A 25,593-nucleotide genomic window follows, 5' to 3' on the forward strand; every position below is an offset into this window, starting at 1 on the left:
AGCTAGCCTGTGCTTGACAATGGTGATGCTTTAATCATATCAGAGGATTTTTTCAGTCTTCATTCTGACGGGTTTGGTCTTTGTTAGGATATTGCTGTACCATGGATTGTGTTGATAAGCCTTCAGTTGCTGATTCCTTGAAATAGGATCAAGTACATAAGAATAAAGAGAAAAGTAAAAGATAAATCAGAGGAGTGAAGAAAAGCTGGTCCCTTTTTAATTTATTTTCAAACTTCAGACACTTATATTACTTGTCTTTTATGCAAGTTCTCAATTTGTGTCAAACAAGGCCAAACTCCTTTGGTATTATTCTGGTTGACACAATAATTGGTCTGCTGTGTTTCACTGACCAGAAAATACAGAAACCTCCATTGGGATGATTCCCCTTCCATATCAAAAAACATAACTTCAGTGTATAAAATGGTGTATTTCACATAAAACTTGCCTAGCTGTCACTGATTCATTGTCAAAATTGTGGTCAAGTGGGAGTTTCAGATGTGTACTTGAAATGTAAATTCTTTGGTTTATGAAGCTGCTAATATTTTGATAATACATTGGGAATTAGCTGAGCTAATTTATCTTTATTCTTTTCCGGTGCTTTCATATTTATTTCCCCCGAAAGCGGCCCACCACCACTGTTTTGTGAGCACTGCCTGTTCCTTCAGATATTCTTATCAGTTGGACTCCTACATTATGGGAGACAGAAACTCAGACAAACATCCCTCCACTGTTTGGGCATCAGTCTAAAATCAGCAATGAATATAGTATGTATGCCCTGCTATCTCATTGAATGTGGTGAGCTAGAAAATGTTTGAAAGATTGCTCCCACTAATAGTTCTCTGAATGCATTGAAATGAGACAAGAAAATTACATTCAGATGAGCTGTGATTTATGGATTACGTAGGATGTAAACTTTCAAACCTAGAGGCTTTTGTTTTTATTCAGAACTGTTGCCAAACCTATGTCTTTTTTAACAGGTCCTAATCTTAATGCAGGTAATCCTACCCTTGTTTTCTAAAAAAGCCCTGTGATTTTCCTGTATTGCAGTAATAGGTCTCCCATTGTGTGCCCATCACCATAGCTGTTGTTAGCTTGCCAGTGTTCAGTCTGCAAGACCAGTGAGAGAGGAAAGCTGACATGCAAAATGAGACTTTTGGGTATAGGCTGGCACATGTCTAAACTCTCAGCAGTCTGCCAGTTGCTCTACTCGGAATGAGTTGAAACATGACTAAGTTTGTCTCCAGCAAAGACAAGTCCTCACCAATTAGCTACGGGTGTTTTTCAAATACTCTACAAGTGATATTTCATTTCTGTCTCACCTCAGGTTCTGCATTCTCGATAACCTGCCTGCAATATTTTTTTCTTTTCTTTTGAGAGGCTGATAAAGAGCAACTACAGTTCACAGTGACCTCCAGTGGTGAAAACCCTCTTCTGGAAGAAGAACAGAACTAATACCCAATTTTGCATGAAAGTTATTCTTTGGAGGGTTTAGGTGATGCAACTTAGCATCAACTTATCAGCATAATACATTCTGATTTATCATGTGTTGTGTTTATGTTGTTGCTTAAAAAAATAACCTTGGACTTTTCTTCTTTCTGCTCTTTCTTGTTTCAGAATCTTTTACTTTTTGGGTTGACAATGGTTGACAATTGTCCTACTGGAGCTATATTTTATATGAGCTATGAAGCTTTGCTTGATTAGGTGTCTCCTGGTAAAATGGCATGAGATCAGTTCTGTTCTTCTTTCCCTCAGAAATCTTGATTTTTTAATAGTCATCTCAATGTACATAATTTCTTTAAAGCTTCTTCTACATCTTTCTTTCTGTCTTTTCCATATATTTACATATGTTGTTCCTTGAGGACTTTTTCTATTTTGGGTAAGGTGGTTTCTTCAGTGCTCTGTGCTGAGTTGATTCTGCAAAGGTTTAGTCATCTGGATAGCCTAGACCCCACAAATATATGAAAGAGTAGATTTTTGGAATTGATGATGCTGGAATGTGCCATTGAGAGTGAAGGAAAAATATTTCCATATTCTTCAAGGCAGAATATACCTTTTTGCTTTAGAGTCCCTCATAGCAATTTTAATAGAGGAATATCTGTCTTTGCCTGCACTGGCTTCTATACTATGGGCAGCACAGAATAACCTGCATTCTTTGCTCCACTTCTCAACATTACTGACCTTTCCCTGTAGAGCTATCTTCAGGAATGAAAATGGAGCTGAATTCAACAAAGAGCAGTCAAGATGTCAGGTCATTTGTGGTTTTACAGGGGTGGGGAAGAAATTTTTAGGGTTTATATGACACAGGAATCACTTGCCTTTTCCAGATGGTGTCCATTCTTTTACACTTCATATACCAAGTAAATGTGCTCCTTAGTAAACATGCAAGGGATCAGAAATCAGCAGGCTTAAGACAGCTGCTGTGAATATAAAGCCACATGTGCATTTCTTGAGTGGACATATTCTGAGTTGCCAATGGCTATACTGGGAGTTGCTTTTCCTGGGAATATCTAGATAAACAGAATGAAACCCAAACAGGCATGAAGATTTTGCACAGGTTTCAGAATTTGCACAGTCTTGTTTGCTGATTTTCTGAACTAAGTTTTGCTGATTATTATGGATCTTTCATTCTCATGGACTTCTTTGGACCTCTGAGATAGTATTTGAGATGTTGTTGGAGTTCCTTGTCTTCCTCCATATAGAATAGAATTTGGAAAACAAATTGAACAATTAAACAACACAAGAGAGCAGCTCACTGAAAGATAGAGCACAAAATACTCTACTACAAACTGTGCTTGCGTGGGGTCTTTAATAAATCCTTCCCAAACAGAGCAGTTGAGTGCTGTTGTATTTCCCTTACAGAGGTTTGCTGTACCTTTGCCACAACACCAGTGACTGACAGTGAAAGATCCTGTTGTTGTGTTGACCACATTTCTGCAGTCCTTACTCTGGGCTGCAAGGGAGAAACTATGCTTGTACATGGGAATATTAAAATCCTACAGGGAGGGAGGCTGGGTGTCATGCTGGCAAGGTTCTTCCTAGCTTCCTGGGAATCTCCCTGTAGCCTGCTCCTTGTGAACCCTGTAAATGCCTAGAATTCAAAAGCACATTGCTCATAGCTGTGGAATAAACATGTATAAAAATAGTCCATTCATCTCATTGTCCAGGCCAGCAAAAAGCAAGACTCAGATCTGAGTTGAGGTGAAGAATTGGTGATAGTCATAACCATGGACGGTTCTGCTGTAGCAGGCATGTGCTGCTCTCCCTGTAAGGCTTCACTGGTAATCTCTGGGCAGTGGAACACAGACATCAGGTTTCATGCCTTTCTGAGAGACCATGGACCACTGAAGAGATGCTGTTGGTGTCACAGCAGGTTGAAAAGTTAGAAGACTGTAGTTGTCAGCAGAAGAGCAGGTGTTGTAATGACAAAGGTTCAGACCTATGACATGAAATGTGGTGGTGTAGCTCGCTCTGCTCTTCTGGCTCATAAATCGTTTACATCAAAGCAGAGTGGAACTGAAGTACCTGCAGATGGTGATGAGTCCTGTGGGATTATGAGACTTTCTAATTGTGGAGTTCAGTGCTATGAATGTTAACTATAACAATTCCACCTCTCCTTAATTGTTTCTGTTCCTTAAATGGCTGCAGTCCTATTTCTTTATCCCTGCTAATAATAGATGGGATTTACAGATGGCTCATATGCCAAGGATTTAATACTGAGCACTATGAAAATGTGTCATAGCTTCAAACCCTCATTTTGGATATTCTCCATGAACCTACTTGTGCCAGTACTTTTCAGAAGTGCTTTCTGAGGACAATGGTGTTTCCTTTTTTTGGTTCAGCAGCAGCAGGCATCTTGACAATGAATTGTTTTCTGAGTGATTCTTGAGAATCATAGGATAATCTTTAGGAACTAATGCAAAGTAATTAGAATACACAATTATAAGCTGCCCATCCCATCTTAAAATCTACACATCTGTTAGAATCTGTGGGTATTGGTGATTTTGAGATTGTAGAAAGTCTTTGTCTTTTTGCCTCGTTGCTAAAGAAGAAGCTATAATTTGTCTGTGTTGTTTTCAAGGTTGTTTATTCTTGCTTATCTATAACATGTTCTGCTGCCCTGCCGCAGGTCTGTCCTGCAGGGCAGTGTGAGGGGCTCTGCCCCTCAGTGGGATGGTACAAACATTATATACTAGAAACAATGTGTACTATATTTACAATAATGTGTTAATATCTATCATCTACGTTGAACAGTGTGTCCCTAGCCTAAACTAATAGAAAAATGCCAACACTACAGTGAAACATGGAGGGCATGAAGAAGGAGGAAAAGGACAAGACACACCCAATTTCCTCTATCTTGTCCCCTTTGAACCCCTAATCTAGAAACCTAAAATTTTACCTTTGCACCCGTGTCACATTTAATTATTACTCTTATCAAACACTCAAAGCTTGTAATTCATCCTGTAAGATTGAAAACTCCTCTCCATGGACAGAGATCACAGACAGTGTCTCTCGGGGCTCTGTCCAGGGGGGTTCCTGACCCCTGCCAGGGTCCCAGACCTGCCAGGGCAGCCAGAGGGAAGCCCTGGATTCCCACACACATCTGTGGCTTTGTGTATTAGCTTAAGGATAAAAGGTAAATCTGCTTCTTGCATGCATCAACATTACTTCCCAGCTCAAGATGAAGCAGGGCAGAAATAAGATTTGTGTTTCCAGATAAAGAATCAACGATATCACTCTAAACAGAATTTCTGATGCCTTCCTTAGAAACTTGGATCTATCCCAACTTAGATAAAAGAAAGCTGGGATGCAAGCCACTGAAGCTTTTTGCAATGTAAAGGCATTTGCAGAGTTTCATGTTTCAAATGACAATTATATTTACTCTTTGTTTGGGGAGGTGAGGTGGGAACACCCGAAAGAGGGAATAGATTAATTTGTTTTTTAATTTTACTTTTCATTCTACCTGTCTTTCTTCTTTGTACATTGTTGCCTCAGATTCTTTTGCTACGTAATTAAAAAACCAAACAAAATTTTAAAACAATTGTACTCAAATAGTCTGTCCTGAACTTAGGCAGACTAACTTACAGTGCCATGAGAGGGACTGCAGAACTAATGAAACATCTGAAAGTTTTACTTTGTTACCAGGTTTATTGTACCTCACAGTGGACTAGAGTATTAAATGTTCATGTAAATTGTTTCTTGCAAGCTCCCTCAGTGCCCCTGCCCAGTGAAATTTTTCCTTGATTTGGATTAGTGCACTCAAGCAGGTGAACATGTGTTAATGCACTGAAATGATGTGGATTTAGAAACTACTAGGATCTCCCTCCTTAACCTTCACATATTTAGTATTAACACATGGATTAAATCAATGATTCTTTGAATGTTTCTGCTTACTTTGAGAGCCTAAAGGTTGCTGTGCATGGAGTTAGTGAGAGGCAGGGGGCATGCTGCCGATGGGTGCTTTGTCATGCCCAAACACCTAGGTTACAAGTTTTAATAGGTTTGCACAAAATGCTTCTAAACAGCAACATGAACACAGTGATAATGTGTTTGAGAGGTGCAGATGGCTGACTGGTCCTTGACATTCAAGTTAGAATCATGTCTTGAAATTTCAAATAATCACATCTCTTCGTCTGTTACTTATTGCTTTGTGTCCACAGTAGTAGGCAATCGTATGAGCACTTCTTCAGAAAGTGGAAAGTTTAAAAGAGGTTGCTTACTTTAAGTATCATTACTCAAAAGAAGCATAATTATTCTTTCTGTTGGTGTGATGCTTATCCACTCCACTCCAGTTCTGATTCTGTCCATGACAGTTAAAGTTGCTCCTGTGGAGAGCTTTCAGAGTAACAGTCTGTGCATTTTCATGGTCAGATGCCTCCTTGCAATCTCAAAGCTCTCAACATGTTATGACATGAATGACATTTCTGTATTATTATCCCTGCTTGAAAAAAAGGAGAAGCTGAATCAGAAGGGTATTATGCATCTTTCTTAGGGAGATGCAAGCAAGTACTGACTGACTTTAGTTCCCTGTTATTTGCCCTTGATCTCAAAAATCTAAACCTGAAATAAGATACAAATGAGAGGAAATATTTTAAGTTTTAAAAAATATTAGGTTTTTTTTTTCTTCCTATTTTTCTTTTTTACTTTATATTCTACTATAGTTTTGGCTAAGTACTATAGCATTGGGCATCCTGATAATATGTTCAGGAGGAGTAGAGGGCACTGACAAGTCCTTGATATTGAAATTGGACCTTTTCAAGAAATCATGCCTCTTTCAGCTCCCTTCAGGAGCACTGCTGTGCTAGTTTAGGATGTTCCCCTGTCATAGCAATCATTCAGGGTATATTCCTTAAGAAAACATACAAGTATTTATATATTGATCAGCAAGCCAAAGGCATGACTAGGAGTATCTGCAAAGATTAACTGCACACACAGAATTGCAAGTGTTGCCTGCCCAGAAACGCACCTGCATGAACAAATCAATGCTTGGCAAAGAAGCATTGAGTTCCTCTAGGAGGACAAACATTTAATCTCCCTTGCCTTTGCTGCATTAGTCCTCAACTCTCAGTGGTGAAACTTCGGAGACACATCCTCCCCACCGAGGTTTGGGGTGGGATCTGCTCCCTGCGCTGCCGCACGTGATTTTATTCCAGGCGGTTACAGTCCTGATCCCTGACACTTGATTCTGGACAGTGGCAATGCAGATATCTTAGCCTTCATGCTTGATCTCTGACACTGGCTCTCTGTTAGGAAAATTGCTGGTACCTAATCTGCCTGATTACAGCTACTTGATATATGGTGCTGTTCCCCATTGTGGCATGTTTACCACTGCAAGTAAACTCGAAACAGCAAGTACAGCAGAACCAAAGAACTGAAGAATTTTGCTGTGCTCTGCACATACTGTGGATGAAACTTGATGTTAAGAAATACCATCCTTTAAGGAAAAAAGCAGGAAGTAGTGATGCAAGTTAAAAGGAGAAAATGAAGAGGAAATATGAAAAAAATCAGTGCTGATCCCAGAACTTCTACCTGGTGTCAGAGCTTCATGCTCTGTCTTAACTCTGTGTGCTGTGTTAAACAAAGACTAGCATCTAAAACCAAAATTAGCTTCCTTCAGATTAATGTAAAATTGTCTTTTTATGTCAAGTTCAGTTGATTCTATTTCACAGTAAGCACATTTCAGTTCAGTCAGTGGGCCTTCAGAAGATAGAAAAAGCCTTTGACTAAGCAAACTGGCTGAAATTAGTTTGCAAAGAAATTTATTATCTGCCTCATTTCATAAGGTTTTGAATTTCATTGCAATAATTTCACACCTTTGAAGAGAGGGCTGCAAAAGAAAAACTGCACTGAAATGAAAATTAGACATGCTTCATTCCAGCATGGTGACAAGTATTGCTCTGCCTTCTTCCCTAGTTAATTTTACTTAGCACATCGTGTGTTGAGCAGTCTTCTGTTTTCATGAGCCATCATTTTCCAACACATTCCAGTGTTTTGTTTCAGAACTCTTTGGTTAGCTCCAGTGACAACTATTTTTAATTCTCCTGTTGGATCATATGAATTGGTCAGGGAATAGAGGTTTGTGCTCTGGCTAATCACTGTTCATTTTCCATAGTGTCAGATGAAAAATTTAGGTAAAAACAAATGCAGCAGTCACAAAATTGAATCCCAGAGGCAGAAAGGTGAGTGAGGCCATGGCAAGGCTTCCAAATGTTTCCAGGTGCAAGCACTATGTTCTAGTGGCAGAAAGAAAGGCTTACAAGCAATAAAGCAGGGGTTTTCATGTGAGTTTTTTTGATTTAGAGGTCGGCTAGCATCCTAGCTGCAGGTGACTAGTAGCACGACCTAAAACTGGGGAACATAAGATGAAATTCTTACCAGGGAGACCTTCTGAGCTTCAGTCAGACATCAGACTATGACCAGCAGTTAATCTTTGCTATTGCCTCTAATGCAATTGTCCTTCATAATTTTGTCCAATGCCCTTTTGTCTGCCCTTATTCCACCACCCCATCAATATCCTGTGTCAGTGAGCTCCTCCACAAGTAATTAGTGTGTGAATCTGTTGTTTCTGATTGAAACTCACGTTCAGTACTTGTTTTGAGTGTTTGTATCCTCTTGCACTGGAAGAAATGGCACTCAGTCATTCCCTATTCATCTTGTCACAACAATCATGATTTTCTGGAGCTATGGTACTTCTTACAGGTGGATGTATGACTCTTCTCTGAGTACTGGGGTGAAGGCATAAGGATTAGTTAGAAACCATGTATTTATTAATATTAAAGTGGGGAAAGAAAGAGCAACTGAGAGAAGAAACAACTATTTTATAAAACCACTAAACCAGCTAAGCAGACTAATAAAAAACTGAACAACATAGCTTAATTGTGAGGTGAGATTGCTCTGTGAAACTGCCACACCTTTCCAAAGACTGTGGATTTTTTCCAGCTTGTGAAAATTGCCTTTTGAAAGAGTGAAAATCAGATATTTTGAGAAGATCAATCCCTTTTGCAGTGCTGCTCTTTATTGTGTAGGCAGAGTGATGAAATAGTTTTTGGTTTGTGATCAGTTCTCATATATTTTCTACCCTTAGAACAAGATTTAATCCATGACTCCCACTGATGCCATTTTTCCAAGCAACATTCATGAGCTACATGACAGAAATCATGATGAAAATACCACCTGCCACGTCTTCTCACAAAATCAATCCCCCACTGTTTGATGTTCTGAGATGAGAACTTAGAATGAAATGAAACTGTTCTGTTTCTTTGTGCTCTCTCATTAGAGCAACAGTGCAGTAGAAGGAAGGTTACAAGGCTGGCTCTTGCCCATGATAGGGAGAGATGAAACTTAAACAATGCTGAAAGCCATGATTCAAGTTTCTGTGATGACAGACATTTTTCTAAGCTTTGTTGAAGTGAGGGCAAAAGATGAGATTAGTCTTCTCTGCCCCAGTTCTTGAAACAGTAGCAGGTCTCCTCCTTTAGTCAGGAAGGAGAGCAATACCACCTATGACACTTCTTTCCATTTGTCCTTCATCATAATCTGGGATTGAACTGTCCTTAGACATTGCTCACTTTTTCTCTGCCTTGAATATACAAAATGCCAGACATAGGCTAAATATCTTTTAGATGAATAGAGTTAGCTTATGGGGTTTAGAGGTTCTATAACTTGTGTTTAAGTGTAATAGCTGTCTATCCTGCTGAGGAGAAGAGGAAAGCCAGACAGGGGTATCAGTAGGGCTTTATCTATCTCTGATTTCCATTCAAATAGGAGAGAGAAAGAGGATGTTACTTGTATCTGTTATCCCAAAAATATTACAGAGTTTAACAGGTTAAAAGATCCATAACATAAGCTTTCATCAGTTGCATGAAATGAGAAAGGACCATTTTTATTTTTCAGTCTGTCCTTCCATGGTGTAGAGGCCATGGAAATCGGCCAGGGGGTTTATGTATGGAACCCAAAAACTTGTGATCAAATTAGAGTGTGTAACGTTAATGGAGTTCTGTAAATAGAAGCAAGGGACAGATGAGGATAGGTCAGGAGAAGAGAGGAAAGTGACTTTGAGGTAAGAGGAGAGTTTGTTTCATAACATGACTGCTCTTCTCGTGTTTCCCTGTCCCAGAAGCAGTCACTAGACACTCAGGAATCCAGATCTGATCTTTTATCAACATAAATACAACAAACCTGTTCTAAGCAATATTATGTTACCTTTTTTTTTTCAATACAAAAAATACGTAAAAAATTAGCCTGAAAACACTTCAGTAAATGCAATAGGTCTGGCTCCTAGAAAATGTTAGTTTTCTTGTATTGCATAGGTATGATGTTTATTACTCCTGCTTTATTTTCAAGTCAGAGTTTCCTATTTGTGACATTTATTAACTATTATATTCCTGCATAACATAGGATGTTCATTGTGGTCAGTTGTGCAATGAAGCAAGAACCTTAACTTTTCTGATTGCTGTTTCTTTGCATTTTAACCATTCAAATTTAGGGAACATATGGCCCCTCTTATGCAGAAGTGGGGAAGTTACAGGTGCAAGAAAACCACGCTTTGATTTTCATCACCCCCTTTTGTGTTCTCAGATAGGATAAGAAATCCAGATAGTGATTGAGCCAACTACATGGAGCTAGTGGGGAAAAATAAGGGTACAAACTCCTCACCTGTCTTTCTTTTTGCTGGACAAGTTTCTAGGAGAGCACTGCTCTGACCATCTGCTTCACTAAGAAGCCAGGCCTGTTTACCAGTGCACATGGCTGTCATCCTGCATGAATTGTTCAGAATGCTCTTTTCTTCAGCTTCTGAAGGGTTCCCACTCCTATCACACAGCAGCACAGTTGTTCTCACCGGAACACTCCAGAAGGCTTTAGAGTTCAGAAGCTCATACAAGTAAGTATGAACTGCAGGCACAGCTTCTCCCCCAAAGTCTTTTCAAAAAGTAGTCAGAAATGCTTCTGGATGCACCTAATGACATCAGATGGTGAAACACTGAAACATGACTACTGTCAGCAAACCTTCCACATGTTATGACCACCTGAGTGCATGGACCCTCCTAAATGGTTCATACTTCAGTTCTGGTGTCTGTAGCTTAAAATTGTCCTCATAAAACTAATGCTGAATCCCACAGAAAGAACCAAGCAAATGCTTAAAGCCTCCACTTTGGTGGCCTGCAGGTGTGCACTGTAACAGAGTTTTAACTTGGAGCAGATGTCAACAGGAAAGCACAATGTGTGCATTTTGGCAAAGAAGTGATGCAACTGCTGAGCTTCAGTCGACAGACTGAGTTCATTGGTTTAGTTCTTCTGTACTCACTGAGAGAAAATATCTGGCCTTTGGAACTTGTGATCTAACTTAAGCCATTCTGTTAACACAAGGCTTTTGTTTTGGACTCTAGCTTAATAATCTGACTACTGAGTTCTTTAAAGTCTAATGAAAGACTGCGTTGGACTTTCTGGAAGAAAAAAGAAAGACTAAACTGTGATAGTTGCATGAAATAAGGGATTTAAGAGGTAGGACTGCAAGTGTGGAAGTGATACAATGTGGTAGGAAGATGAGGCTTCTCATCAGGTAGCATAGAACTAATAAAATATTTTTTTCCTAAAAAGACAAAAAACAGCATTTCCTCAGTATTTACAGGCTGCAACACATTAATATTCAGGAACATTAATAAATGAGTAATACCATCCTCTGTTTAATTAGGCAGTTTCTGTAATACTAGTGTACTTTATTATTTCCTCAAACTACAGACTTATCCAGTGTTACATGTTGATAAAATTTCTGTGGAAAGAAACTTCTGTCTGGGAAAAGCTACAGCTGGCCAAAGGAAGCACTGTTTTTGCTTAGCTGGTTGGCCCAAAGGCCAAGCACTTTAAATCTTACACAATTTTACTTAACCTGTACATTAAGGTGGGAAAATAGTGTTTCAATTGTGGGCACTGTGATCCAACTCTATGTGCGTTATGGTCACTGTGCTCATCAGATGTCCAAACTGACCTTTGAAAGCAGTGTTCCTGCAGCATCACCAAAAAATAAAACCTTAGCTCTTCTTTCCTGAATGACACAGCTGTTATTTTATTTCTGGCCTGCCTTGAGGAACACTACTTCCCACGAAAATCACTTGAAGTTGAAAAATGGCAAATGTGCAGCCTCAGAGTTTGTTCCCCAATTCTTATGGCCTGTCTTAACATCTGAATTCATACTACTTTTTTTGGCACCTTCCTGGATGGTAAACAGAAGTCTGTTTAGAACAGCTTGACTTTCAGAACATTTGTTTTTTCTTATTTAGAACATCCTTTCTTGTGATACTCACTCTTCTCCATTTAAACAGGTTCTTTACTTACCCTAGAATGCCTGAAGGGTGTCATAGACAGAAGTGAAAGCACGGCAAGAAAAAATATCAATGTTCAGGGATGCATTTGCCAGGGCCACTGTGGGTTCTTGAAGGTGAAAGAAGCATCTGAAAGGTAAATCCTGCTCAAGTTCCCTGCATCTGCCAGAAAAGACCTCCTCCATTAGCAAAGGCAAACACTTGGCAGCAAGAGTCCTCTCCCAAGATTTTGTGTAAGTGATCATATTTAATACACCCAAAACACCTTTTAAATTGTTTTTTCTTGGAAATAATTTAATTTGAAATTTCTCACAAAGTAAGGCCAAGACTGATGTTCATATTTGGACGTTTTCAAGCTGAACAAAACCTGACAAATTAAAACAAAAAAAACCTTTATTATAGAAGATATTTGGTGAATCTCAGCTTGTTTTGTATATCAGTGTCCTATCAGCGAGCAGAGAGCCTTTTAGAACTCACCATGTAATGCAAAATTGAAGAAGTGACATGCAGGGTCTCTGTAACAGCTGTTGATATTCTTAATTTGCTGAATGTCTTTAGTTGGGCACTGAATGTGGCTTTGCAGCCAGGTGGCCAGGCACCTGGAATGATCATTTAGTTGAAATATGTGGGGTTTAAAGGCAACAAAAATAGGTGATGATTTTGATGGCTTTCAAAGTTCAGCTGTAAGGCTGGAAACTTGCCATGTTTCATCTTGGAATGAACACTTTAGGGGTGAAAATAGCTAAAAAAGAAGACATGTAGCTAAAAGGCATTTCTGTTGCTGAAAATATCCACTAGTGAAAAATGGTATTAGTATGTGCACCCTGGGCAGGACAGAAAGACAATGAAAAAGATTTCTGTGACCTTTATTTACCTCATGTACATTCAGTCTGTCATGAGATTGAGCAGAATGGACGATTTGTATTGATATAAAACAAATAGATCAAACGGGAGAAATACTTTAATACTCAGCTTCCTGGATTTTAGGGCTTTTTAATACAGATCAGAAGTTAATTTTTAGGTAACACCCTTCCTTTGCATTCTTCATCCCTAAAGCATAAAGTAATGCTATGGAAAGTTGCCAGGGTCAGGTTAAAATCTCAATAAAATATTGACATTCACCAGAATTAGCCAACTCTAGAAATAAAATAAGCTCAAATTGCCCCTTTCCTGAAAACACTGGTTGCCACTATATGCATCTTATGGTGCTTTTTCTTTTTTCTTCTGCACAGTCCTGGATTTTGACATCTATGCCTAATATGAATGTGCCATTTATTTCACTTTTTCTGATGCTAGATTTTGAATAGATGATTCAAGGCATTTTTATATGCAGCTTTTTATACTGATTTACTTAGTTAAAGTCTGTTTAATCCCAAATCTGGTTGCAGTAATACTGGTAAAAAAATGTTTGCTTCAGTGGAGTCTGCCTGGATAAATAAATAACCAGTGCCCTGGCTTGCTTACAGAGTGAGCAAATTCCTGGTTTTTGGTGCAGTAAGTGTATGATACAGAATTGGGCTAATAGTAGTTGTGGGTAGTGTTTAGTGTTACTTTAAAGAAACAAAAAACCAAAAATCCTTAAAATTTCCTTCCCACTTTAGCACTGCCATAGCCAGTGTCACAGTAGAAGGCAGCAGGGAGCAAACCACCACAAGTGAAAATGACTCAGTAGTCATTCATCAGAAGAGCACTTCATTCCCCTCTTTGCCACACTGGGATCTTCCCTAGCCTGGTGGTGTTATCTTTTGGAGTGTTCTTATAGCAGAGAAGATGGGTTAACTCTGAGGGGATCAGAAGATGATTGCCTTTGCATTGTAAGGGTTAGCTTGTAAATCCAGCTGCTCACAGAGTGACAGCCCGAGGAACACAGGGGTCTTGTCTGCTCTGACTGTTGAGTGGGCAGTCACCCCAGAGGATGTCCCCTATTTCTGACCAGGGCTCTGCTTTTTTGTGCTGGACAGTAAGTAAGTTTAGCAGCTTGAAGAAAGCTGAGCTATCAATGTGTTTCTTCTGGAGAGGATAATACATAGTTTTTAAAACTTCTACCTCTCAACAGTACAGGCAGCTCTGGGGCTCTTCTCTGCAGCTCTTTTAAAGATCTTTTAATCAGTACAGTTTCTCCTTCTCGCTGAAATTGCATTTACTATATTTTTAGTATGTTCTGATGAAGTAAAAGGTGTTACTTACATCCAATTTTCCATACAGCCACTTCTGATGACTGTCCCTTTCAAGTCTTTTCAGCCTATCCATCCTGAATTAACTTTTTTGTAAGAAAAGGCCTTTTGTAGTTTATAAATTTTAATACAGGATGCTAGCTGCCAGAAAGTTTTGGACTGAAACCAAAGATTTTAACCAGTCTACCCAGCAGATGAAATGAGGTATAGCTCCTGCTGCACCTGGAGACAGTACTTCTTTCATTGCTCTGTTTCAGAGTTATGACACCTCTGCTTTAGCCTCAGAAAGTCAGGAATTTTCCTTTAAACAGGCTTCCTGGAAATAGAGTTTTAGGCTATTAATGGGTAATTTATCACACAGTATTTTTAAGCCTTAAGAAACTCTGGGTTTTGAGGTTTGTTTTGTTTCTAGTGTAGTTAACTGGGGACAGCTAAGCAAAGGTGAGACTCTTGATGTGATATCCTGACAGCAGGAGATGATAGTGGAGACCAACCCTCAGTGGCAGAACACCATGCATTTTGATGGTGAAGTGCTTTGAACTTTGCCTGTTAAGCAGACAGATGCTGATTTTGGTGGCTTTTTTATGTGCTGTGCAGTTCTTATTCATCCAAAGAAACCCATTAACACTGGGATGCCATGTATGAGCTAGGTGTTCTTTGCCTGGATAGATGTTGTATGCTGCACCAGGCAACTTGCAGTTACACTACGTTTCCTATGAAAATGCTTTTCCATGGGAAGGAGATCTTCAGAGTTCCAGAGTACAAGAGATTTCACCCCAAGAACATGCATAGTGCTTTCTGTTATCATTTTCATCTTCAAAGATATTTTCTACAGAATGATATATAGGTCAATTAACATTTATTTTTCTGCAGAAGGTGGTCACATAAATGCTTACAGAGAAGCTCAAAATTTGAAGGTGTTAATATATCTGAAAAACCAGTACCAGGCATCTGCAGATTGATCACTGAACTGTGTTGGGATCTCTCTGTAGTTTGTTTCAGGGGCTTACTCTCATCATTTATCCCTAGGATATTCCAGGGTACTTAGTTACCAGAGTCATTACAGTAAAGGAAGTCAGAATTCATAATTAATTAACAGGTCATAGAGTAGTTGTGTGCAGAGAGCCCTGCAGAGCAGTAAATTCCCTAGTCCTACCTCATGAAGTTCAGTGCCAGACTTCTCTTGCTGTATGCTCCTGCCCTGTATGAAGCTGTTTCCTTTTCTGACCCTAAGCAGAGCTGCAGACAAGTGTTTTGGGCAACCCCCAGAGGAGCCATAAAGGTATATCGCTCATGGTACAGCATGTCACTTAATCTTAGGCATGCAGTTATTTCAGCCCCCATGGTGAAGGAGTCCAACATGACTGCTGATTGTAGAAATACATCCTTTTGGATAAATTTCCTCATCTATCTTGATGAATCTTTTTTGATTGGGAAGGATGGGAGGAATGGGGGCAGAGGGAAGAGAATGGTTTTTCTGTTCTACCATCAGAGACATCTGTGAGCTTTCAGTAAACAGCATGACTTTCTGAATCTGGTTCATAGCTTTCATGCTTGCTTTCTAATCTGTTTCAGAGCTGGGCAGCTGTAAGCTTATATTGTTTTTCAGGGAGATGTTTTTGTGCACTGGAGAAAGAGCAGACGTGCTTTAGCTCTCGTGTGCATTACTGTGTACAGTCATTCTCAGCTTTGTGACTAGCCCATAGAAATCTATGAGTATTTTAGATAGTGGCTTTCCTGTTCCCCAAAGTCTCAAATTGTTTCTTCTTTGAGAATTTTTGAGATAAGGATCTTACCAAGACTTCTACACAAATATTCTGTGCATGATATAAGAGTCTTCTTCAAAACACCTTATTTGCAAGTGATTAAAGGAGACAGACTTTTTTGCTAGGGATGTCTACAGTTTATGACCACTATCACAATAGGGAAAAATACAAAGATATGATTTATCTCTAAAACACAATCGGTGATTCAGATATAAAAGATACTATTGGAACTCCTCTGCTATGTGCTTAGCCAGTCCAGCCACAAAATATGCATTACTGGGAAAAATCGGAGAGCAAAGTCTGCATTTCTCTTCATCAGAGTTTCAGAAAAAGAGTGGTTTGTTGGTTGTGTTTGGTTTTATTTTCTTTTTTCCTTTTTTTTTTTTTTAATTTGTAGAAGATAGATCATTAGAATAGTTAATTTTAACTAGAACTTCATAAAAGTAGGATAACAAATATTCCCTGACCTTTCTTAATTTATGAATGAGTTTTCATTAACGAATTCAGATCAACCACAGGATAAATGCCGAAGACAAAACAGTGGTCAGAATGGCAGATGATAATTAATTTTAAGGAAGGAAGAAGAATATGGAAATTTTAGATATGTAGGTCAGGGATATATATGCATGGACTAGACATTTAAAAGAATAAAAACAAATGAGAAGTCACAGAAAAGTAAGATAATTGTAGATAATTTTAGGAAGTCTTATTTTAACTCATTGAAATATAAAACAATGGATAGTAATTTTGTTATGTGGGCTCCTGAAAAGCATCCCTCTGTATGTTTATAAAGTTTTTATTTTTTCTGTACTGAGGTTTTATTTTAAAGATTTAAGCAATTTTCTTAATAGAAAAGAAGATTCATATATTCTAAGGAAAGCAAAATCTTGCATTGTTTTCTTGGAGATGCAGCATAACATGTTAGCGTGTACCATCTTCACAAATGAATGTATTAAAAGTCTACAAATACAGAATATCTTCAATTTCTTGTCATCTGGGAGGCCAGCTTCTCCAGAAAAATACTCAAGAAAAAAATTCCCCATTTTTTCTCAATATAGATCACTTCTAGGAAATGCTAATTTGTTTTTGTGTGCAATGTAACTATATATTTGAGAGAACACTGCAAAGAAGATGTAATAATAAACTTCAAATACATTAAATGTGTTTGCAAAAGAGAAGAGAGCAGATTATTACAGTCATCCACGGATGGCACAGGGAGAAATCAACTTCAATTGAACCAAGGGAAATTTAGATAGTATTTTTGGAAAACTCAGAAAATCAGTCAGAGCTAATTGTTCACATACCTGCAGCCCACTTCCCTTAATATATTCCCTGTGTAAGCCCAATACTTGCCAGGACACAGGAACAGAAATGTCAGGAGAACATGAGTGAGCAATTGCTGGAACGTGGAGCATGCATCACACACATGTGGCAAACTCATGCATGGCAGGTGGCCCCATGTGGGGCTCCATGCACCCAATCCTCCACTGCAATAAAATGTTAAACTGGACATGGGAGTTTTGGAGATACCTTGTTTAGAACAAGTCAAAATTTGTGAAAGTGTACCATGTTCTCCAGATAAAGTTCAGTTGTAGCAGCCTTCCACAAAATATGGCATATCCTGATACATGACTTACAGCCCAAAAAAGTTGGAATAAGAATCTACAAGTAAAATATTTCCACTTGTTTTCTTGTTTATAATGTTTGATGCCAGCAGACATAAATTTATGAGGTGCACTGTCTGGACCTTTAATTGTCAGGAAAAATGAAGAACTGAACTGAACTAAATTGAGAAGACTCAGTATAAAAAAGCATGGAGGGAGAGGGTAACTCCTGGTAACATGGGTCCAGTAGAACAAGATAAGGTAAGGCAGCGTAGTCAACAGCTCAGCTGTATGATCAGAGGACCAAGAATTGATGAAAATTGCCCTTGGTCTGGGCATCTTTGAACTAGAGGATCACTGTTCAGAAGCAGACAGCTAATAGAGCTTGGAAGCAAATAGCTATGCTGGGATAATTTCCTAATGCTTGCCAGCTTTCCATATTTGTGTGTGCAGAGAAAAAAAAAACAAACAAATTGGCTGAAATTTGAATTCAAGAGAGAAATCAGAAGGAAAAATTTACTTCTCCAGTCTGTCCAATCTTCACCTATAGCCTGTTTAACTATGTCTATATCAGGTACAGAGTTTTATGGCATCTCTTAAAGGTTCACTGTATCATGTCTGCAGATATGTTAAAAATGTTAAAGTCACAGTAGCAGCAATGTATCCATTGGTACTTCATTGATATTTCTTTCCGTTAATAAATTTTTTATTTCTGTTAACAAATTCTTTTTCTGCTAACAAAATAACAAATTTTCAATGCCACGACACTTGGAAAATTGCATATGCTGCTTTAAGGCCTTTTCCAGCTGACCTCGAAGTAAAAGAGAATTACAGGTTAATTTTCTTTTATGTAAAAGCCACTCAAAAGAATTCACCATTGACAGGGTAGCAATTGTATAGAAGAAATTAAGCTGTATGGCAGATTTATTAATATCAAACCATACATTTTCTCAGTTGATTAGCCGGTGTTTGTTACCCTTGTGTGCAAAAATTCCCAGGGTTCAATGTCAGCCTTTGAAGTGACATTCTCACTGCCATGGTGCAGTGGTGTTAATATTCTGAAATGTAGTATTATGCAATATTGGGGACATGGGGAATCATGTAATCTTTAAAACTGGTGGAATTGCTTTCTTTCTAATGTATTTCAATCAATTGTGTTTCTTTGTTTGCAATTCACAGAAAATTTTTCAATTACAGAAAAGTAAACATTCCTGCAATTCATACCCTTAATTTTCAACAGACGTTTAAGCACTTTTGGTGCTGTGCAAATCCAGTGATCAGTCATCACTAAAATTTGTGAGATGAAAATAAGAGTGCTGTTATATGGGCTTATTTTATGCATTAATGATAGGTACAGATGCTAAGAGATTATCTTAGTTACTAGGAAAAATGCATTCAGCTATTTATTATAAATGGCTCAAATTATTTACACGTTATTATTGAATTTCATAATGCAAAGTAATAATTCACAGCACTAAGAAGGAAATATTCAAATAGTTTATCATACTATTTTACAAAACAATTTTGCTGAAGTAATTAATTCTCACGGAACTCTTGAAAAGCATCTGAATATGTAAGGTTATTTCCAGTTTACAGACCAAGAGGCAGGGATCACAGATTCCCAGCTGTGAAGAAGCTTTCTGAGCAAGAGCTTTCTGAGCCTAGAAAGCAAGCTGATGTTTTCTTTCATTTAATCCTGTTTTCAAGCCCCTACAGAGGAGTTCTCTCTTCCAGTTCTCTTCAGCTTCAGACAGAAGTGCTAACATACTGATGAGCTTTTAATGAAGCATTTTTATAGTTTGCTTTCTACCCTTTCCGTGTATGTCATGGTAAAATATTAAATCACTAGGACTTTACAGATGATACTTGATAATAGGATCTTACCTCACAGAGCTTAAAATTTTTATTAGTGTTTATAGTACTGGTTTGAGGTATTTCACATAGTATTTCCCTGGGCAACTGTTAGGAGAGATTTTAATGATTAACATGTGTGGCTGTGCATAGCAATATAGCACATGATTTTACCATTCCTATTTGTATGTCCTTTTTTCTTTTAATAATTTCTTGCTTTAACAAAGTGTTCCTTTTGAATAGGAGCTTGACAGTCTTGGCCTATGAAATTCCCCAGACCAGGAGTCCTGGCTGAATGGGTGGCAAGGTCTAATTAACCTTTAACCTTTTTTTTTTTTTGTGTGTATGCAGAAAGGGCGGGGGACAGGGGAAGCATTAACTCCTGCAGGGATGTTTCATCCAAGATAAATGGCTTTTCAAACCTGGCCAGTTAACTGACATGCAAATGCCTTTTCTGGAAGTTTGTGTCCAGCAGGGGCTCCTGCTGTTGGAGCATGTTTCTAGCAGAGCTGAAGAGAGTAAGAAAAAGGGCTTCGAACATAACTACTTTGCTGGAACTGATGTGATGTTCTTTGCTTTGTTATTACTTCCTCTTTTTTTAACTGCTGTCCTGTATTATTATTCTTTTCATGAAACAGAGATCTTTAATCTCTTTTTTTTTTTTTTAATCCTGTTTCCTATTTTAAAAATATTTAACCTTCTCAGTGAATATGCTGTGCACAGTAACACATGATGGTCACCTGTTGGTTATGTCTGTTATTTAAAGAAGAGATTTCACTCCATGTTCTAGGGTCATGCATGAACACAGTTCACTTTCACTTGCAGTTACATGCTGATCCCAGAAGGTGACAAATGCACTTATGAACCTGCAGTAACTGGAGAACAAGCTCCTGAATTAGCTTATCCTTATCAACACTGACTACATGTTGAGTCACAAATGATTGTGGGAGAATGCCTTTGGAAGCTTTTTGGAATTTCAGCTGTGATTGACTCTAGAAGACATGTTTGCCACCTAAAATTGAAGAGAAGACCATGCAATTTTGAAAGACTATTTAGTGTGTTAGTTATTCAGAACTCACTATGTCCCTTATCTAATTATCCCTTACCTAGTTATCCCTCATGCTCCCTGTTTAAAGGATGGAGAAACTGAGGTTGGCAAAAGAAATAGTTCACAGGGATCACAAAAGAAGCTCTTGATCTTTTGAGCAGACAAACAGTTTGGCTGTTTTTCAACCAGCTGGCCAACTTTATGCATTTATTTCTATAAAAGATGTGGCAACAGTGCAGATTGACCTATGTGTGGTCAATCTATGACAGTCATTTGTCCAAGGCAGCTGTTTCTTTGTGTTTCAGAGGCAGCCTGTCTCCATCAAACTGATCCATACTGATTTACTTCTTGCTCCTGTGGAGTATACATGACTTGAGAAATTCTGGTTTTGTACTTTCTTTTAAATTCTGTTTTTATTTTTCTAACCAACATGAAAGGTGTTCAAAAATTTAGATTAACCCTTAGGGGAAACCTGTTTCCAGCAATGAAATTTATTTTTTGTCCAATGTTGTCTTTCTGAAAGAAACAAAGGTTTTTTGCAGAAGCAAAACTTAAATCTACTGTTTGAGCTAGGAATATTAATCACTGATCATGAGACATTTGCTGTCAGGCAAACAAAGAAAAGAGCTGAGTCTCTATCAAATTTTCTATTTTTGTATTTGGATGACCAGATCATAGTAAAACATAAGCCTCTTAATTTGTGACAAGTTAGAACAGCCTTGATAAATACAGAACTAAATACAGAACTAAATGAAGATATTAACTATGGAGCTAATTACTTGTGCATATAGTGGCTATATGGTAGCTGAGATATAGCATAGGGCTCTATTTATTTTTTTTTTCAAAATATTTGCATTACATCATCTCCTTCTTGTTTTATTTTCTTTAATGTATTTGTTTTTTAACCACTCTATTGACTTCCTGCCTGGAATAACAGGCTTTTCAAGGAATAGAAATTTTCATCTGAAAAGTTTACCTTAAACCAGCAATTTCAAGCAGCCACATTTAAGTTCCCTGTAAGGATCCTTATTCTCTTCAGAGCAGGAATCACATTACATACTAGGCTTTTGAAAAGCAACAGCACCACTGCCAAAGTCTCACTACCCTTAATGACTTCTCATGTATCGCGTTGCCTTTTTGCTGTCAAATGCCATTGGAGTGCAAATAGTTTGGTCCCTGCTAGGGCTTATGTCACTGAACTGAGTGCATTTAGGATATGCATCTCTACATTCACTTCATTTGGAAATAGATAGATATATATATGTAAAGAAAAGAATGGATGGAAGGCTTTTTTCTGCTAAATAATCTGGGTGTCTCTTTTCTCTGTTTTAGTCAAATACATGAGAGTAGTTTATAAATTAGTTGAGCTGGAGTTGCCAAACTTGGCTGTATATCTGAGCAGCCTGGATGGAAAGCCTTTGCAACTGATATTGTCCTCAAGCAGCTGATCATCAGAGCATTTCCTTCCCATAACCAAACCAGCAAAATGACCACATCCAGCAGGCAGAGCTCTTCTACGTCTATGGTCAACGACTTGGCCAAAATACTAGATCCAAACACTTTGCAAAGCCAAGGGTCAGATAATGGAATGGAACCTCCTCAAATTCTTCATGCTGAGAGAAGTGATGTCAGCGCATCTGAAAGTTTCAACATCATGGATGTGAAGTTTGCTTCCCTTGAAGAGAAAATTGATAAACTATTGACTCTGCAAGACAATGTCCTCAAGAAGCTTAACAGTGTTTCCCAAGAAATCTGTTGCATTGAAAAAGACATGGAGATGGTAAAGGCAGAAACATCTGAACCTGGATCAAGGATGGAAAGAAACAAAAAAATGAGAAATAATGAAATGAAGAGACTTTGCCTTAAAATGAAAAAATCTCTTTCTGATATAAACAGGAAAGCTGAGCAGCAGGTTAAAAGGCTAGATGGACTTGAACAAAGTGTTTCTGGACTACAGAAACTTGTAGGACCTCTGGTAGAAAAGGTGAAAACATTAATAATTCATAATTCAAGCGTAAAACATCATGTTAAAAAACGTAAAGTTTGCAAGGCAGGAGCTGGACATCCCTTTAGGATGCACATTTTCTCGGAGACAACAGCTGGTGATCTGCTCAGGAAGAAAAATGAAAAGGTGAGCCCAGGTTTGTGTTTCATCTTGGCAGGAATCATTGCAAGCTACGGATATGCTCAGCTTTTTTGTTTGGTTGACATTTAAGAAAGAACAATCAATGTGCTCTAAAAACAAAAAGTATAAGAACAAGCTGAGCAAATTTCAGTGGAAAAAAATATAGAAAAATCTACTTGTTATACAGACCTCCATTTTTTTCTAATTATTCCTTTGCAGCTGTAAAACATAACAACAAAGAAAATAACAAAGCTTGATGTACTTCAGGAGTCTTGGTTCCTGGCCATGAATTTTACAATGATCTTTTCTGGATGTATAATTATCTGGGGGAATCAAGTTGCAGCAATCCTGTTATGAGCACCAGGGTCTAGAGGTTAGTGGAACTGATAAAAAGCCTCCTTGGGTCAGGGCATGTACATATGTTTGTCCTTTATTTCAAGGAACATCTTAAGTGTGCTCTTCCTATCTGGTATTTCTCTCCATTGGTGAGGACTAGGGAACTGCTAAACTGGGATCTGAGGTAGGGTTACTGTAACTGGAGCTGTGGCTTGTGTAAACTTCCCTGGTTAAAAAAATGCCTCTGTTATCATAATAAGAATTTCATCACCAAAAATCTCTTGAAAGACTCTTTTGACTCTAATAAGTTCTTGTAAGGTAGTAAGGTAATTTGAGTATTCTTTTTTTTATTTTTTTTTTTTTTAATTAAGGAATTTCTTCTGACAATGTATGTTTGTATTTAATTAACCCGCAGCGAACCAAAAAGGTTGCTTTTCATATTTTGTTCCCTTTTGCTTAATTTTTTTTCTCCCAAAAAGTCACATGCAGACTTTACTATTTGATTCATTTAAAGACTAGTTTGTTTTTCTAAAGTTTTTGGGCAGGAAAAACATTATGTGAAGGTGTTACTGGAAACAGCATTCCTTAAAAGAAGCACAGCAGCCAATATTACTCAGAATGGCCTGGTCAGCAAACCATGTACTTTTCAGCTTGGTTACCCTAAGGCAACCTCACTTCGTAGATAGACAAGAAGCATTTGAGCCTTCAAAGGAAACGATAAAAATATCAGTCAGTGCTGAGTAGCAGCAGAGGAGCATCTTGTAAAGCTCTGTCAGCTGAACTGACCAATTTGTTGCTATGTAAGGATATAAATTGTGCAAACTTGTTTCCAGAGCATCGTTAACTGAAGAGAAAAACAGCTTCCTTGCCAGAGAAGACTGACAACAAAAATCGACTTCTTGAACATCAGGTTGACTGGTTTAAAAAAAGGAGTTTGAACAGGAGAGAAGATTTCTTGCTTTATACAACTACTTTTATAAGAAAAGATTATTTATTTTGAGCATCTGAGTTTAGGGCTTCTTTTACTTTTCAAAACATCAATGAAAACATCTGTTGTAAAAGCCCCACTGAAGTGAGACCCACAGGTCATCTCTGTAATGCTGCTGTCACTGCAGTTTGTGGTAGAGACCTACATATCTCAGTGAAAGTACATACTCATCTAAACTATTTATAAATGTAAACTGAATCAAGCCTGACATGATAATGAACTGTCACCTCTTGGAGACCAGAGAAGGTGCAAGGCTCTCTGCAACAGAAACACAGGGCTGGAAAAAGGAGAGGACCCTGCAGGATTTTCTACTGAATTTCTGGGAACCAACAGGTGTAGCAGAACAGGAGGAGCTTGTGCTCCTGACAGATCAGAGGGGAGCCAGGATGGCAGAGATGCAGGTGCCCTCCATGGAGAATTCAGGGCTATAAAATACCTGGAAGTAGAGGCAAGGGGCCTTGATCATGATGGAAACACAGGTAGCCTACAGATAAGGACCCAATAAAGAGAGGAGTAGTGGAGTCTCTTTTTTCCAATAGCACCTACATTTGTAACTCCCTCACGGATTCATTTTCTTTTAGGCAAACCCTTGGCGATATTGAGTGGACTTGGTAGGAACTTTTGTAGCATGTGGGCTTAGGAAAGGCAGCATGAACATGTCTGGAATCATGCTGATGATATTATTATGTTGTTTCTATTTTGTTTGTTTTGTGAGATAGCTTACATATGTTAGCTTGTCATTACCTTCTCTCTCTGTGTTTGATTTATTAGAAAAGAGCCATCATAAAATTACCAAGCTATCCTGTGAACAACAGCTGGCTTTGGTAAACACTTAGTCATCTTAGGTTTAAGCAAAAACAGACTTGAAGTCAGCCCTGCATTGGGAGTAAGAGAATGTGGAATGATATCCTTCATCAGAGACCGCTGAGCTTGGCTGTCAGCTTAGTAGGAGACAGTGTGTACCAGCATTCAGGGCAGATGGACTCTCTCTGGGTGAGAGGGAAAGAACGGGATCTCTGACCAAGTTCGTCCAAATACTGATCCATGAGACACTGCAAAGTTGGTTGCTCATGCCTCCATATTTGAATTAGATCTACATATTTATCTATGTGTTTTATACAGTTGTGGTTAAAGTTAAAAGAAAAGAAAGGAAAAGTAATAGAAAAATAGGGGATTTTACCCTTGCAGAGTTTTACACCTGAAATGCACCACTAATATCTGGTGACATAGCAATGAACAAATTTACCCAAATGTGCAGATATCAATACTTGCTTTTCTTAACAGAATCCTTGTTTCCATCTCTACTCCCACATGATGATAATTTTGAGCAGTGCTGACTCCAAAGAAGCGCAAGCCACCAGGCAGCAAGAAAAACATCGCTTGTATCATAGGTGGACTTCTTGTGGCAACACTGAGCAACCCTTCAATCCTGCTAGACATGCACAGTTCCTATTCTGTTTCTGTACAGCCACAAACAAGGCAATCCATTCACTGCAGTTATCTAAGAAGGACAGAACCCACTTCTATGTCCTACTATCAGATATTTTGGATTATGTTCCTATTTGTCATCCACCCTACTGCAGCTATGAATAAATGCCATCTCTTGGTTCTAATAGATGAGTTGTCTGCAAAATGTTTGTCTGTCCCCAGCCTGGTTCAGCAAAATAATCCAACCATACTTAAGAATGAATTACTTGCAGGTGGTGCAGTAGGTGGCCATGAGTACAACTGGATACGGCAGTAAATAGTGTTGACATACTGCTCACCTGCCTTTTCTTCCTTCTCTAGAGAGGTGCTTCTCTTTGCTTAATGTTGTATTGGATTTAAAATTTTTCCTAACTGCCTCTTTTTACAGAACCATATTATGTAGAGAGTTCTGAAAGAG

The 25,593-nt window shown here is 38.4% G+C and overlaps 1 protein-coding gene across 5 annotated transcripts in view; it reads left to right on the forward strand.

The window, feature by feature from the left end:
* MYLK4 (myosin light chain kinase family member 4) overlaps window positions 1-25,593 on the forward strand; it is an 81,612-nt gene that overhangs the window by 27,058 nt on the left and 28,961 nt on the right. The window contains exon 1 of one of the 5 annotated variants that reach the window (XM_030265415.4): window positions 21,380-22,390. The exons of 3 other annotated variants lie outside the window; for them this stretch is intronic. In XM_030265415.4, the coding sequence (XP_030121275.4) occupies window positions 21,746-22,390 (645 nt within the window). In that variant the 5' untranslated portion in view covers window positions 21,380-21,745. Of the gene's footprint in view, window positions 1-21,379; window positions 22,391-25,593 lie in introns of those variants that run through there. One more of the 5 variants, XM_002197523.7, reaches the window with a different exon arrangement.

Source organism: Taeniopygia guttata, chromosome 2 (assembly GCF_048771995.1).
Source record: "Taeniopygia guttata chromosome 2, bTaeGut7.mat, whole genome shotgun sequence".
In the NCBI taxonomy this organism is placed as follows: Eukaryota; Metazoa; Chordata; class Aves; order Passeriformes; family Estrildidae; genus Taeniopygia; species Taeniopygia guttata.